Here is a 16,555-nt window from a genome sequence, read left to right as displayed (position 1 = left end):
ATTTCTATTCCTAAGCTCTCAGCCTGATCAGTCTTCTCCTAGATTTCTCACTATAGAAACAGTCATACTGGGTCTTTAAAAAAGGCCCCTATTTTAATAGAGCAATTAATCAGACATGATGAAATTTCTGTATTAATCCTACATGATTTTTTAAAAATTTAAACATTTCTTAAATGGAAGGGATATTAATATCACTAAACCAATAGGGCATCTTAAAGGGAAAAATAGCTGTACACAGCCTTATATACTCGGGTGAAGTCTTAATTTTAGCCTATGGTATATTTTGTTCCCTTTTAAGATCATAATAGTAGTTTTTTTCAATAAGAACTAATAAGCATATTAAGCTGTATGGTGATTTTTTTTTAACTCCCATACTGGTTGCAGCCACAAGAATTTTCCTAGAACCCAGAAGTACCCCATTCTTCATAATAACAAGAAAAAGTGTGTGTATATAAAAACTCCAGGGTTACATTACTAAGCAACGACATTTCTGGGAGTGAATATACTTCCTGTATTCCGCAAGCTGCTTCAAGTACATATTTGATGGCCATCTGTGCTTTTCAACAAAACTGCGTTCTTCCACTAGAAGTTTCAGAAAAAGAATATTAATTGAATATATTTTATTTGAGATCAAGTTTCGATATTAACTATTGGTTTCCTATGTAATAGGTGAGATCCAAGCTCTGCTGTACACTTCCTCCCCTCCCCTCAATCAGTCATCAGTATTTATGTTATTCTGTGATTCACAGTTATGTACTGTTTTAGTTTTTGTCCTTTTGTTTTCTTTGTAGCTAACTCAACCTTCCAAACTCTTTGAAGTCCTCTCAATTCTGTTTTCCACGGGGCTACAGTTATCAGAGGATCTAGCCATTCCCATGGGGGTGGTGATGGTGTTGCCCTGGAGACCCCTCTCTTCAGAGCCCTGTACCCTCTTGCCTTCTATGCCTGCTTCATGCTTTTGCATTTGATCCCTCCACTCCCAGACTCCAGATTCTTCACTCTGTTTTCTCTAGTTTGGGTGAAGTACAACTTTTATTAGCTTCCTGAAGCAGAGTATATGCATAAGAAGTATTTTTGAGACCTTGCTTGTGATGAAACGTCTTTAATCTGTCCTTACACCCAATAGATCAATTGGTTTGGTATGGAATTCTAGGTTGAAAATTTTCCCTCCGTATGTTGAAGACAGTACTCCACCGCTTTCTAGTTTCCAAGGCTGTTAAGAACTCTACCACCATTCAGATTCATGGTCGCTGATAAAGTGATCTCTGGGTTTTTTTATTCTGTAAACGTTTAGATTTTTCTATTTATAGTCGGTGTTCCTGCACGTCCCAGTGATAGACCTTGTTATTCATTAAGCTGAGCACTTAGCAGAGCCTTTTAATCTGTTGACTCAGTTCCTCAGTACTGGGATAACTTCTTGTATTATTTCTTTGATAATTTCCTCCTCAGCATTGTTTTTCTTTTTTCTTCCTGTATTAACTTCTGTTACTGGGATACTTCACCTCCTGCATTGAGCCTCCAACTTTTTTAAAAAACCTTTTTCTGTCTCTTCATCCTTTTTGTCCTACTTTCTAGATTTCCTTACCTTTATCTTTCTACTCTTTTATTTATTTAGTTGTTTGTTTTTTTTGTTATGGTTTCATTTTTGCTATCCTAATTTTCAAGAGCAACTTCTTGTTCTTTTATTGTTTTTTTTAAATTATGGTAAAATACACATAATATAAAATTTACCATCTTAACTAATTTTTTTTGTTTTTCCATCTTAACTATGTTTTTTTCATCTTAACTTTTTTTTTTTTTTTTTTTTTTGCGGTACGCGGGCCTCTCTGTCGTGGCCCCTCCCACTGCAGAGCACAGGCTCCGGAGGCGCAGGCCCAGCAGTCATGGCTCACGGGCCCAGCCGCTCCGTGGCATGTGGGATCTTCCCGGACCGAGGCACGAACCCGTGTCCCCTGTATCAGCAGGCGGACCCTCAACCACTGCGCCACCAGGGAAGCCCCCATCTTAACTATTTTTAAGTGTATAGTTCAGTAGTGTTAAGTACATTCACATTGTTGTCAACCAATCTCCAGAACTCTTTTCATCATGCAAAACTAAAACTCTATACCCATCAAACAACTCCATTTCCCCTTTCCCCAAGTCCCAGCAACCACCATTCTATATACTCTGTCTCTATGAATATTGTTTCTTTTTTATAACATTCTATCCCTGTTTTATGAATGTATATCTCTTATTCTTTGAAGATATTAATTATAGGGTTTTTTTTTAAGGTTTTCTTCTACTCTTTGTTCTTGTAAGTTCCTTCTCTTCTGTTTTTATTCATTTTGTTTTGTTTTTGGTATTCATCTTGCACATTGGACACTGCCTCAAATATCTGTTGACCCTCAGTTGGCCTCTTTATATTTAAGAGTGAGATGCTAGAAAGCTGTTTGGAAATCTTTTGGGCATGGGCAGGACTTGCTGACTGGTGGAATACACGGTAGCACAACTGAACAGATATCCACTGGGTTAACTGAGAGAATTCTCAAATGACTCCACCTACTGTTTTTTATGTGAGGTCAGGGAAGGATGCTTCAATTTCATGCCCAGAGTATGAGTGTCAAAGTGGTAGTCAAAGTGGGAGTCAAATACCTGGCTGCCAGAATTCCAGAACCTGGATATGGGAAGAAGGCTGGAGGTTTACTATATAATGTGACACTTTCACATGATCTCTATGTTTTCAGTCCAGGTCCTTGCCCCAATCTCAGCTATACTCTGAGTTTATGATTGTATAACTTTTTTGGTTTAACTTATCCAGGAATAAACCTCCAAACTCCTGTGATGATGAGGGAGAAGCACTTGCCTGCCTGGGCGGGATGGAGTGTAGCAAAAGCATTCAACTAATCCTATGGCTTTCGGCCCCAAGCCTCAACCTGCTTTCTGAAATACCAGGTACCTCAAATTTCTAAGGCTTTACAGTATTCTGCTGGGTGAATCAGTTTGTTTCTCATCAATATTCCCTTCTGTGGGCACTTAGGTTTGCTTCTGCTAAGTCGGTTTTCACTTCTCCATCTACTGTTTGACCCCATCTATTATAATTTGTATTAACAAGGTCTTGATCCAGGCTGCAGGGCCTGGATCAGAAGAAACAACATAGCTGCCCAGGGAAATTAGTTGTAGGTTTCATTAGGGAGCAAAGGTGACATAAGGCTGCTTCCTCAGTTAAGATTAAAAAAAACAAAAGCAAAAAAACAGAGAAAACTTGTCAGAGATGAGCTCTGGTAGCCAGCAAAAATCAAAACGAGACAAAAAACTCCATAATATATAATATATAACATAATATTGAGATAAATTAAACTGTGAGAATAATGAATCCATAAATGCCAAGGGTAACATATTCCTGTGCACTGCTGTTTGTTTTCGTATAAGAGTCCAGTATATAAAATATGCCTAGCATTTAATGAACTATTTCACTGAGTTCTGATGTATCGGTGCCAGCATTAACCTGAGATTTTTTCAGTCTCACTTTTAAATTTCTAAACACCTCTAAAGAAGAAAAATCCCCAGTTAAGGGAAAACATTTCATAGAATTCCAATAATAAGTTGATGATTTTTGAAGTTGAAAATGAGCAATTCTTTAAGGAAACTGTAAAGAGACTGTGACAAGAACCCTTTTCAATTTCAAGTGACCATGTAGGGTAGGCCAAGAGTCGGGCAACAGGGAAGAGAGGAGACTACAGCACCGTGGAGAGGACACGCGCCTTTAAATGAGTAGCCACTGCTCAGTTCCAGGTTGTTGCCATGTGGGAAGATGGGGGCCCAGAGAAGCCACATCTTCCAACTTTGTCAAAAGAAGCCAGAAATTTGGATTTTCAAATGTGACATGTTACAATTTTTAATACTGACACTAAAAAAATTATAATACCATGTGGTCCAAATAAAATCCCTTAGCAAGTTACATTCAACCCACAGACTGACAGTTTATGAATGCTGATAATAGACTATCAAATCCTCCCTTATCCACAGGGGCTTTCTTTTTCTCTGCCCAAAAGGACACATCACAGCAGGTCCTGGACATGAACAAGCACCGCTAAATCAGAGCACTCAGGATACTGTTTTAATTCCCATCAAGACAATCACTGACACAGCCTCATTTTCTTACCCTGCCTGCTCAACTTACACCCTGGAGTCCTGCTTCTCACTGTGCCAGGTGGTGGTCATAACATACTTTATAGGCAATTGTGTAAGTATCAGAATAAAATAAAGATTAATAACTCAAAGGATTCAGAGAGCATCCTTCCCCCAAGGTTGTAATAGTACTCTATGTGTATCACATATCTACACAAAATAGTAAGTAGAAAATCAGTGTTTTACCAATGAAGGTGACCTCAGGTGGCATAATAAAGGGGGTCCTAAAATCAAAATGTTCATTTATTTCATTTTTAATTGCCTCCTTAAAGAATAACTGTGGAAGAATGCCCCTACTAACTAACAGCAAGGGGAAGTATGCCTTATGTTTATGAATGAACTTTGTTTCTTGCACAAAGTAAATGGTTAGTAAATATCTATTGTCCTGCTATGATTTATTATGTTACTCTTCTGCACTAATAGTTAAACTCTATGTAAACAGCCTCCCAACAGGCATACAATGTTTGTTGACTGGCTGAATACATCTGCCAAAAACTGACTGTCTGTTTCTTGGTTTCCTTAAATATGCAATGAACAGCTGAATGAAACCAGAGATGCTCACCTCTTCTAGCAGCAGATTCTCTTTTACAAGCAAAATTTTACATAGAATTCTAAGATCTCAGCAGACCAAAGTGGAAGCACTCTGGCTGAAGGTGGGAGGGAGGAGTCCAAGAACAGCGAGCGCTAGCCTCTCCCCCCATCTCCCTCTTCTGCGCCACCCACCTCGCTCTCTGCCCCCACCTCACAAGAACTGCGGGCATCATCGCCAAGGAGGTTTCTCCACTTAGACTTTGAAACTACCTGACTAGGAGATCTTTAATTTCCTTCTCCCCTTATCTTGATTATTCCTTGGGTCTATTCTAGGCAATAACATAAGCAAACCATTGTATCTAAACTGTCTACTTTGATGACTATTCTATTTTCATTTTCTTTCATCTTATGCAGCACTCAGAAGCTCACCCTTTGATTGGTTTTAATCTTTATAATTTACCTTAAAAAATCACATTAAGTATACTCTCTGCTCAGTAAATTTTGCACCACTCTTTGATCAATAAAAAATTGTTATTGTCGAATGATATAATGGACTCCTGTAGAGACAGGAGATACCAGTACAACAGAACTATATACTGGGGATAATTTTTTCTTTTTAAGAAGAAAATTTAAAAAGCTGTACTATTTAAATTTTGCTTCTGACTTAGGTGGTTAAAACCAAATCTCATTTATCACAACCAAATGTCACGTGAGGCCCCCTTCTCTCTCTGCTTCAGAAAAAAAATGCACTTAAAAATGGATGGGAGCTATGAAACAATCATTAGGAAACTTCTTGTGTAACACAGGTCAAGCTTCTTATGAAACACCGGTTACTATAAGTGTCCTCAATTACCACACTGCATACTTAAAAGGAATGTCTTACACTGACTTTTTATTTTTAAAACTACTATTCCTACAAATTATGTCTCAAATCTAAGAACAAAGAACGTAAAGGTTTTTTGTTCCAGAAACATTAATTAGCAATCTACCTGAAAGATCCTGAAATTCAGGCTTCTGACTGAAGATGAGGTAGTTAGTGGCAATGAAATGAAGCAGCCAGGTTGAGAGGCAATCAGAGTGGTGAAACTGCAAGAAAAATGGAAAGTGAAACAATATTGTACATAATGACCATCAACATGATGATTAGATCGAGAGAATGGTCCAGGAGAACTCATGGAGGGCCCAATTCCACGTTTAATGTGTCTGTATATGATTCAGCCTTCAGTCTACTCTTACAGCAGAAAGGAAAAGGGAGCATTATTAACAAATAATAATAAAACCACATCAATGAAGAAACCAAATCAAATGAAGAACAAGCTACGGCTGCTATAGTGGCCGAATGTCTTTAAGCAGATGCATGGTTGCATCTGTGGGTAACAAAGACTACTAGAGGTTCTTGAGGACTTTCATTTAAGCTTTTCATCTAAGGTCATGGCCTTCACTAACTGCACTTATATCTGTGTAGCAGAGAGAAGATTGTGGTTAGCAAAGGTATACATCTGGCCATATCTCAACAAATTCACCTGCAGAGAAAACCAAAGAATATTTTGAGGAGGAAATGTCATCCATCTAAAGGTATGGGTTTCCACATGTAATTATTTCTATGAGAAGGTTATGTCTGAATAATTGCTTTTAACTGGGATGTACTGTTACACTGAGCAGGATTTCCAGCACATTTATCATCCATCCTGAATTCCAATAGCTAATGGAAGGGAAACTCAGAAACTTGGCCATGACATCATTACCTTGGTGCCAACCCAGTGATACTCACTAATCCATCTAACCACGCAATTCAGATTACAGTAGCATGCTGCCAGGCAACTTAGGAACATGAGTATAGTTCTTTTATTATTACTGTGGTAAAATATACATAACATAAAACTTACCATTTTAACCATCTTCACGTGTACAGTTAAACAATAACTCCCCTTTCCTCCTACTCCCAGGCTCTGGTAACCACTATTCTATTTTCTATGGATTTGGCTATTCCAGGTACCTCATATAAGTTATACAAGTTATACAAAATTATACAATGTTTGTCCTTTTTCTGACTGGTTTATTTTACTTAGCATAAGGTTCATTCATGCTGCACCATGCGTTAAAATTCCATTCCTTTGTAAGGCCGAGTAATATTCCATTGTATATATATACCACATTTTGTTTATTCATTCATCTGTTGATGGGCATTTAGGTTGTTTCCACCTTTAGGCTAAATATAGCTCTTTTAAGGACACTCAAAAATAGTATATAAGCAATAAGTAATGCTAAATTGAAGACAGATTTGTAATCTCAAGAATGAAATTCAAGTATCACTCTTTTTAAAAGTTATAATGCGTGAATATTTTACATATAAATTCACAGGTCCCTCTGATTTTAATTATACAAACTCAATTTTTGAATTGTAAGAGACGTCATGGTTCATCTAATACCACATCACATATTAACAATCTTTCTTCACTTAATGTTTTAGCAGATGAATATGAGTGATCTCAAGGGAATACAGCAAGAATGTGGAGCTATTTTAACAGAAGCCACCAGCACTACTAGATGGTTAACCCAGAGGAGAAAACCTACCAACAGACGTTCAGAACACTGCCTAAGGGCTGTGACTTTGAAAGAGAGGGAGACCACAGAAATGAATAGCTGGCTATAAAAAACATGGTTCAAATGCAGAATTTTATTTTTGAATAAGATTTAAGATTTCATAATTGTGGGCTCCTGGCAAGAGATGGAATGCATCCCACTGGAAAAACTACATTTTTGGAAGAATATGTGCTGATTTGAGAAGACAGTTTAAACTGAAATAAACAACAGCATTTTAAAAAGAGATTTAAAAAAATACCATAAACCAAATGTGACAGTATTTAACAGCCCTGTGAAGAATAATAATGGTGGAAAAAGTACCCCAAAACTCACAAGGAAAAGGTCAGAAACAAAACTGGTGGCCTGAAGAAGCCAAATATTAAATGCACAGATTATAAGCAAGAATTTGTGTTTAAAACTTTAATATGAGAGTAAACAGGACTTCATAGGAATCACCAAAGTTTGCCAAGATAAGGTTTAAAGGGGAGGAGGAATAAGGAAATCTCTACCTCAATCCAAAGGAACGGATCCGATTAAGGGAAAAAAGCCTCTGTTGCGTGTTAAGATTTCAACGTGATGGAAACATATGAACCTGAAGGTAGAATCATGGTAAAGAGCTGAGAGAGGTTAAAGGAGAGTTCCAGCCCATCTGTATCAAAACTGCTTATTTGTATCAAAAGTATGAATGATGCTTTCCTGATACACAATACAAAACTGGCAGAGATGATAGAGGGATTGGAAATTTCAATTATTCAGAGAGCTACTGGAAATCTAATTCTGCCAAAAGACAATTTCACCTCCTAGAAGTCAGAGAAGCAATGAGGGAAAGGTTAACTAAAGTTTGACCAACAGATGAACTGGTTGGCGAAGTTGAACCTCAACCTAAGAACTTCAGACAGGAAGAAAATTATCCTGTTTCTGTGATTCATAATTGGCAAATTAGGGACCACCAGGAATAGACTAAAGGAAAACCGGTAAAGGTAGGCTTAATCTTAGCAAACAGAAAAGTCTTCAGAAATAAATAGTAAAATTCAAGAAAAGTTGGTATCTTAGACTTTTAAAATTCAAAGGGAAAAAGAAGGATAATCACATAGTCAGAAACCACACATTCAGGGAATACAGGTCAGGAAGAATTTCTGACAATACAATCATAAATGATGCTAATGAGGAACTGTGTGTGCGCCTGTGTGTGTGTGTGTGCTGTGTGTCTGTGTGTGTGTGTGTTTGGGGGGGCACTTGAAATCAGTGCAACCAAGTAGGAAGTTCTCTTATGCGTGAACTATGTAAAAGGATACTACATGATAAGGAAAGAAAAGCTTGTGCCCATTTTTTAAAAGTATGACAGACTTGTTAGAATGTACGAAAATGATACATCAAAAATGCAGGAGGGACTTCCCTGGTGGTGCCGTGGTTAAGAATCCACCTGCCAATGCAGGGGACACGGGTTCAATCCCTGGTCCAGGAAGATCCCACATGCCATGGAGCAAGCCTGTGCACGACAACTACTGAGCTTGTGCTCTAGAGCCCACGAGCCACAACTACTGAAGCCCGTGTGCTGCAACTACTGAAGCCCACATGCCTAGAGCTCATGTTCCACGAGAAGCCTGCGTACTGCAACAAAGACCCAATGTGGCCAAAAAAAAAAAAAAAAGGAGGTTGTAAAAATGTGAGAAAAAATAAACAGAATTTTAAAATCTAGAGAATAGCTATTAATCCCAAGCTCAATGTAATTATATTACAAAGAGAGATGAAGGTTACTCATTTTTTGAAATTTTTTTCCCCTAATATTCAATACATATGATCTGAAGACTTGATTATGAGAGAAATGAACTCCAAAATAGTTATGGAGATAATAAGAGAAGACCTAGGTGCTTTAAATGAATTCCCTTCCATTGTGAGCAACAGACATATTGATTAATAAATTCATCTCAGCGTGGAGGCAAGCTTTTAGCTGTCACAGAGTCAGTCCTTTGCCCCATTACGTGGCTCTATTTTAGAAACTTGGGTGAAGACAAATTTGTCATATTTTCCTAATTCTGGATGTCAAAGTTCATAGGGACAGTCAATATGTTGTACGCCAGATAATATTTTGCAAAGTCCTGATCGTCCGTAACAATGGATCAAATATATTCCTAAGAAAAAGACTTCAGCTTAATGCAAGTTCAGTACCCCTCACTGTGCCATGACTGCTGCAACCCTACAACTGTCTTAGGGCAGGCGCTGGAATGGTAGGATAACTCCTCGTACAATGAGACATTTCAACAAAAGGTGTTTGAAAGAATTGATGAAGTACACCAATACCTCCTACAAACAACCAGAACTTTAAAACATGCTCGTGAAGTGAATGAATGAACGGATGAATGAACGAACGAACAAATAAATGAGTTCTGCATAACCATCTCTATCAGTATTTATGGACCAATCCTGTCATCTTCCGTTCAGGGACCCTAAGATGTGATCATTTGAGGGAAATTCAATGTAAATTCTGTTTTCTATAATGCCTATACAAAATAATACAGCACCACACTCAACTGACACTAATAAGGGCCACCATTCAGTTGAAAAAATTCTGTATTGATAAATCCTACCTCCTTAGAAAGGGATTGCTCAAAAACACTATGCTTCAAAATTATCTAGCTGCAGAAATTGTTGTGAGGGCACATTTAGCCAAATTTCCAAAGTACGACGAGCACTAATATATCTCTTAATGAACAGAAAAAATGAGTGAAGTAATAAAATTTTTGTAATATTTAAAAAAAAAATCAAACAACCAGATACATAGGGCCAATTACCTTGGCTTTTTTGAGCAGGTCAACTATATCAAGGTTCATAGATGCCAGTTCCCGGCTCGGCATGCTTTGCAGCTGTGTAATGATGAACAGCTCACAGATGTGCTGCAGCCTGGACACTTGGTACATCTCTGCACAGATCAGGAGACACATAGCCTGGAAAATGCCAGCTGACACAAGAAGGGAAATAAGAGAAAATGGACCATAAAACCATTTCTTTTATGACCTAAAAACAAAACAACAACAAAAAAACAAAAACCAAAAAATGCTGACTATATCATCCAATGTAGAATAGAATGCCTAAAAAAGACATGAAGGGGTAAGTCAGCAATCTAAACTATTATTCCATTTTAAAAGGAATTCATTCAAGCCTTCACACACAGAAGTGAATCTGTTGCTGTTGTTTTTAATTCTCCAGAGAAAGAGATTCTACAATTGCCCTTAATAATCAACTCCAGGGCTACTGGGTAATTCTGTCTGCTAGCTATACTAAATCCTTGCAATTTTTCTTCTTCTGGCTTTAGTCCCCAGGTTTGTTTGTTTTGTTTTTATTGTGGTAAAATAAACACAACATAAAATTTACCATTAATTGTTTTTTTAATTTATTTTTTGGCTGCATCGGGTCTTTGTTGCAGCATGCAGGATCTTTTGCTGTGGTGCGCAGGCTTCTCTCTAGTGGTAGCGTGTGGGTTCTCTCTCTCTAGTTGTGGCGCACAGGCTCCAGGGCACGTGGGCCCTGTCGTTTGCGGCATGCAGGCTCTCTAGTTGAGGTGCGGGATTTAGTTGCCCCACGGCCTGTGGGATCTTAGTTCCCCGACCAGGGAATCCAAGCTGCGTCCCCTGCATTGGAAGGTGGATTCTTTACCAGTGGACCACCAGGGAAGTCCCTAGCATTAATCAGTTTTAAGTGTAAAGTTTAGTGGCATTAAGTACATTCACGTTGTTGTGTAACCATCACCACTACCTTCTCCAAAACTTTTTTCATCTTCCCCAACTGAAACTCTGCACTCATTAAGCACTAACTCCCCACTTCCCCTTTCCCTCAACCCCTGGCAGTCACCAAGGTTTTCTTGTTTGTTTTTTTAACACTTCTCTGTAATTCTTTCTTGTCCCTCTTTAAACTCCTTACATTCTTTGTAGCTAGGAACCAAGAAGAGCATGTTTGATAACTATTTATCATAATGAATAGATTATTTTTCTTTCTGCAATTTTCCCAGTGCAAATTTTCCAGTATCCAGCTTAATTTTTTGATTATTCATTTTGACTCATTTCCCCCCACACACACACTTTCACCTTTTACAAATTTTTAAAGTGTTTTGTCTTATAGTTATTATTGCTTTTCTGAGCATTTTTTCTAATTAGTAAGATAAAACTTAAAATCCAAAGCTTCAATTTCTCTAGTGAGAGGATGATTAAGAAACCAAATTTCCTTAATATTTCAAAACTGGTCAAATTTTTAAATTTAATATATAAATTTGCCCATACTGAAAAAATAAAATACACAATAACACACATTCTGATGAGAATCAATGATGTCCTTTTTTTTTTTTTTTTTTTTTTGGCTGCGTTGGGTCTTCGTCGCTGTGCGTGGGCTTTCTCTAGTTGCAGCGAGCGGGGACTACCCTTCGCTGTGGTGCGCGGTCTTCTCATGGCAGCGGCTTCTCTTGTTGCAGAGCACAGGCTCTAGGCGCGTGGGCTTCAGCAGTTGCGGCATGCGGGCTCAGTAGTTGTGGCACGTGGGCCCTAGAGCACGCAGACTTTAGTAGTTGTGGCACACGGGCTCTAGGGTGCGTGGGCTCAGTAGCTGTGGCTCGTGGGCTGTAGGGTGCAGGCTCAGTAGTTGTGGCGCACGGGCTTAGCTGCTCTGCGGCATGTGGGATCTTCCCGGACCAGGGCTTGAACCCATGTCCCCTGCATTGGCAGGCGGATTCTTAACCACCACGCCACCAGGGAAGTCCAATGGTTTCATTTTTATTAAACAGAAGTGATAAGCCAGTCTTTAACCCTGATTTTGTAACTGGCTCCAAAATACTCTATAGAAAGCTGCAAGACCATAATTAATTCAATTAAAAGAATGTTCTGTTCTGGAACTTCTAAAACTTTTCACTAGAGGGCTCATGACTTGTTTAAAACTTACGAGATTTCAATAACGAACACTGGAGATCTTCCAAATCTAAAATTAAAGCAGTAAACCTGAAGAGAGGTATGGTCTGAAATGTGTATTTTCTTGGCCAGGTTCTGTAACCAAGGTCTCAGGCTCCTGGACTAAGCCACCACGGGCTTATTCTAGTTGTGTTTGTGGTGGGAGCCATCTGGTGGCCAAAAGCCAAAGACTAATTAAAATGGGCTTCCACGCCTGCATCCCAAGGCTCCAGGCCTGTTGAAAGGATTCTGCAATTTCTCCAAAGTGCCTCCAGCTACAGGAAACCTGCAAGGTCTGTTCCAACCTGAAGCTGCCATAGACAGTTCCTAGTTAACGGTGAGCAGGAAAGTAAATCCTACAGTCTGCTGTGCATTCGAAACCACTTAGGAAAAGTTTTTGGATAAGTCAGCTTTCGGAGAGTCTGACTCTAGGAGGAGTCAGGAAAAGTCAGACTTTTTAGGTTTTTAAATAAAAGTCAGAAAAAGGCCATCCTCTGGGCCAGAGAGATGACCAAAGGAGTCTCAGAATATTGGAATTCCTTAAAGTGCCTCAAACAGAAGTCAAAGCCATAAGAGCAGCTGCCCAGCCCTTTTCTCCTCATGAAAGGGACAGTGTTCTAAGGAGCTCTCTGCTCCAGTGGATAGAAGCAGCCACTGGGTACCACAAAACACCTCCGTTTCCAGGGTGCCTACAGCGATCAGCATGGTGCTGGTGCTGGCTGGGACACGTGAGCTTATCCCAGGGTCTGAGCGCCCAGAAGAGGTACCCAGTCACTGCTCTTCCCCGTGAATTGACTGAAAGTTCATTGTTGTCCCCAAATCACCTCCACCTGCTTATTAACACATTCCATGACGTCAACTCTCATACACCTTAAACAAAAAGAGATTTCATAGAAAGCAATTTCTCAAAATGGATTATCAGGAAAGAAAGAGTTATGAGATTCTATCTAACATTTAGAATGGCTCACCTGGGCAACAGGAGTCTGTGTATAGGTATTCTAAGAATGACAAGAAAGTCTCTTTGGAAACACCATAAACTGGAATCAGAACACTCTTTGCTTCCATGTAATTCCCATTAAACATGGCTGCCATCACTTCACACCGGGCCACCAGGACGGCCCTGTGGGCTGGCACCGTCGTACCTATAAGGTTCGACAGGGAAACAAAGCTAAGGGAGATAAACTTGCAGAGTTATTGTCCTAGCAATTTTCCTTCTAATTAGAATGGTATTGCATTAGGCACAGCTAAGCTGATATTCAGAAACCAGATGCGCGTGTGATAACCTGTATTAAACTTTGGAGACTTTGTAGTTTCAAAATAAATTGAAAAATTAAGAGTTCAAATGTTGACTTTGAAACCAACAATTTGCAAGTCAGGCAATTATTTGTTAGTTTTTATTTCCTAAAGATAGAAACACTGAAATGCAATATTTTGCTTCATGTCTTTTTATCATGAAACATCTATTCTTTGCAATTGGCTTGAGACACCACCACCCTCCCCTGCCCATGTGTCTCACAACAAAACACAAGCAATACTCACAGTACAGTCCTGGCTGGGCTTCCCTGTATCAGAAACGGTAAACCATCCTTATTAGCCTAAGTAGTCCATAGATCACAGCACGAATGGCAAGGGAATCTCTTCTGGGGCCAAGGGGAGCATTGCAGACTTTATGGGTGATGTGGATGGGGATGACCTAGTCCCCTGCTTCCTCCCTGTCATACTACCTACACAGGGAAACTCTTTCCTAAATGAACAATGCCTGCCTGCTTGTGGGAGCGCCAGAGCGGCTTTCAATTTTTTTTTTTTTTGTGGTACGCGGGCCTCTCACTGTTATGGCCACTCCCGTTGCGGAGCACAGGCTCCGGACGCGCAGGCTCAGCGGCCACGGCTCACGGGCCCAGCCGCTCCGTGGCATGTGGGATCTTCCCGGACCGGGGCACGAACCCGTGTCCCCTGCATCGGCAGGCGGACTCTCAACCACAGCGCCACCTGGGAAGCCTGGCTTTCAATTTTAAAGGCCCCTCAGTGCACACCCCTCACTGAAGCTCATTACACTAAACTGACTCTCCAGTGAAAGCTTGCTAAGCTCTCGAGCCACCGCACCAAGGCAGTGCCCGATGGGACACATGTGGCCCAGGGCTCACAGGTGGAGAAGCAGTTCTTACCACTCCCATCACCTTAGGAAACCACGAACCCACAGTGAGCCCTCAGTTCAGTCTAGATCAGATCAACAGATCATCACCAAGCATCCACCATGTGCCAATCACCACGTTTGGTACAAAGATGAGAAACATGGAGCTACCCTGCTTTGGAGCAGCCAAGCTTTTAGTTTGGTGGAAGACACCACAGCCAGTTAAGTGACAAAACTGTGCCTTTCCAGAAAGTAACACTATGAGCCAGACCACTCTGCTCTGCCCAAGAGCCTTCACCCGGCGGCCCCTAAATCTCATACTTCTCAGGGACATATATTCTTCTCCAAAATATTTACAATTACTGTTCTTCATCCTCTTGAAATCCACGTAAAACATCTTCTGGCTCAGAAAAAGAAGAAAAAAGTTCCACGTAAACCCAGTGACTTTCTCCAAAGCCAATAATCCCTCAGGATCCATACGCAACGCCTGACAGTGCCAGTTCTGAGCTCACTGCTTGGCACTGTCACCCACACGGGCGCACCTCCCCCAGGAGGGCGCAGGAAGAAGCCACAGGAGCTCTCTTCCCAGGTCCTCACACCTATGAGCAGGCAGCCTCCCCTCTCAGCCCCTTCCCCTTCCTCTCTGCCTCTTTGCCTTTAGGTCACCTGCCCTCAAGGTTACAGTGTCCATCTCTGGGGGATAACCAGTTTCCATAACTAAAGCATGCTGTATATATTTGTACACGGCAATTAAAAAGGAATTCAGGGCTTCCCTGGTGGCGCAGTGGTTGAGAGTCGGTTCGTGCCCTGGTCCGGAAGGATCCCACATGCCGCGGAGCAGCTGGGCCCATGAGCCATGGCTGCTGAGCCTGTGCGTCTGGAGCAACGGGAGAGGCCACAGCAGTGAGAGGAGTACCGCAAAAAAAAAAAAAAAAAAAAAGGAATTCAAACAGGCGATGTTATTTGACTTGCAACTTTAGTCTTAAAATCTTAAATAGGGAACCATGAAAAAAAGAAAAAGAAAATTAGAAGTATGGCTTAAACAAACTAGATAACCTATCATTTGGATTAAGCAGAGGGATTTAAGATTGGCAAGAAAATACCTAGTAGATAGTAGTAGATGGGAACGAAGCTTGATGGGTAACCTTGAAATTTTAACAGAAATTTTCCGTTGATAATGTAGTTAAAACAGAGTTACAAAACCAGCAAGAAAACACTCAGTACCTTAAAGCATTTTCAAAGCCCATTTCAAGCTTTGAATTTAGTTTGAAAAACCATTATAACTCCAAGAAAACATCCATTTTTGTTTCTCACCTTTTCAAACTACTGTTTTGATGTTATAAATTGTTCTACTGTGAAACTGTAATACAATACCTCAGTATAGTCATATTTTTAAACATTGTATATAAACTGTATAAATGTATAGCACTGTATAAAACAGGCTGAAGGAAAATAATGCAATGATTATTTATGCAACAGCAATAGGATAGAGCTGAAGAATTACGGAAAAAGACATCAATTTTCAAGCTAAGAGATAAACATGTCCTTTCAAAATGTCAAGGCCTAAAGTAACTTTCCTTTGGAGTATTTAATTGTTGTTATTGTTTTTTAAGAATTTTTTTTAAGGAAAAGAGTTTTAAGAGTGAAACAAAATTTAAAAGCCCAAGTTTCTAGTAACTTTGCACAGATTATCAAAGATCTTTGTTTTTATTATATACTAAAATAAAACACTACATTTGTCATACCTTCTTCACACTACTTGCCAAGTTTCAAAAATGAAATTTTTAGAATCACTTTTTGTTTTATTCTGAAAACAGGAAACCTGCCTAGCTCAAGAGAGATTTAGAATATGTACTAAGTAAACAAGACAGAATATAACTCTGTAAAGTATTTTTCACAAGGCACAGATTCAAATGTCAAAAGGAAACATATCTTTCTACATCAGATCCAAAAGTTTACCATGACTAGTTTTAGAGCTGCTTTTTTTTAAAGTATTTAATGGAAAAAGATACAAACTCAAACAACAAATTGTGGGTGGTAGTTTTATACATAAACATACATGCACACATATATTTGTGTATATATATATATATATATATATTTGTATATGTATATATTTGATGACTATTTATTTCAGAGATAGTAAATAGGTTTTATATCCCATGTCAACTCCAGCCAGTTGTCAGTGATGCCTGGAACATTTTTTAAAAAG

General features: G+C 39.5%; 1 protein-coding gene across 1 annotated transcript in view; it reads right to left on the bottom strand.

Moving 5' to 3' along the window:
* Positions 1-244: 244 nt before the first annotated feature.
* Positions 245-16,555, bottom strand: part of RHOBTB3 (Rho related BTB domain containing 3) — a 55,743-nt gene continuing 39,432 nt past the window's right edge. The window contains exons 9-12 of the mRNA XM_007450230.1: positions 13,181-13,354; positions 10,074-10,240; positions 5,688-5,784; positions 245-582 (exon numbers count right to left, since the gene is read on the bottom strand). Of these exons, the coding sequence (XP_007450292.1) occupies positions 467-582; positions 5,688-5,784; positions 10,074-10,240; positions 13,181-13,354 (554 nt within the window). The 3' untranslated portion in view covers positions 245-466. The remainder of the gene's footprint in view (positions 583-5,687; positions 5,785-10,073; positions 10,241-13,180; positions 13,355-16,555) is intronic.

This window comes from Lipotes vexillifer, unplaced genomic scaffold (assembly GCF_000442215.2).
Source record: "Lipotes vexillifer unplaced genomic scaffold, Lipotes_vexillifer_v1.1 scaffold1403, whole genome shotgun sequence".
Taxonomy (NCBI): domain Eukaryota; kingdom Metazoa; phylum Chordata; class Mammalia; order Artiodactyla; family Lipotidae; genus Lipotes; species Lipotes vexillifer.
This window is presented reverse-complemented; position numbering and strand designations above follow the sequence as displayed.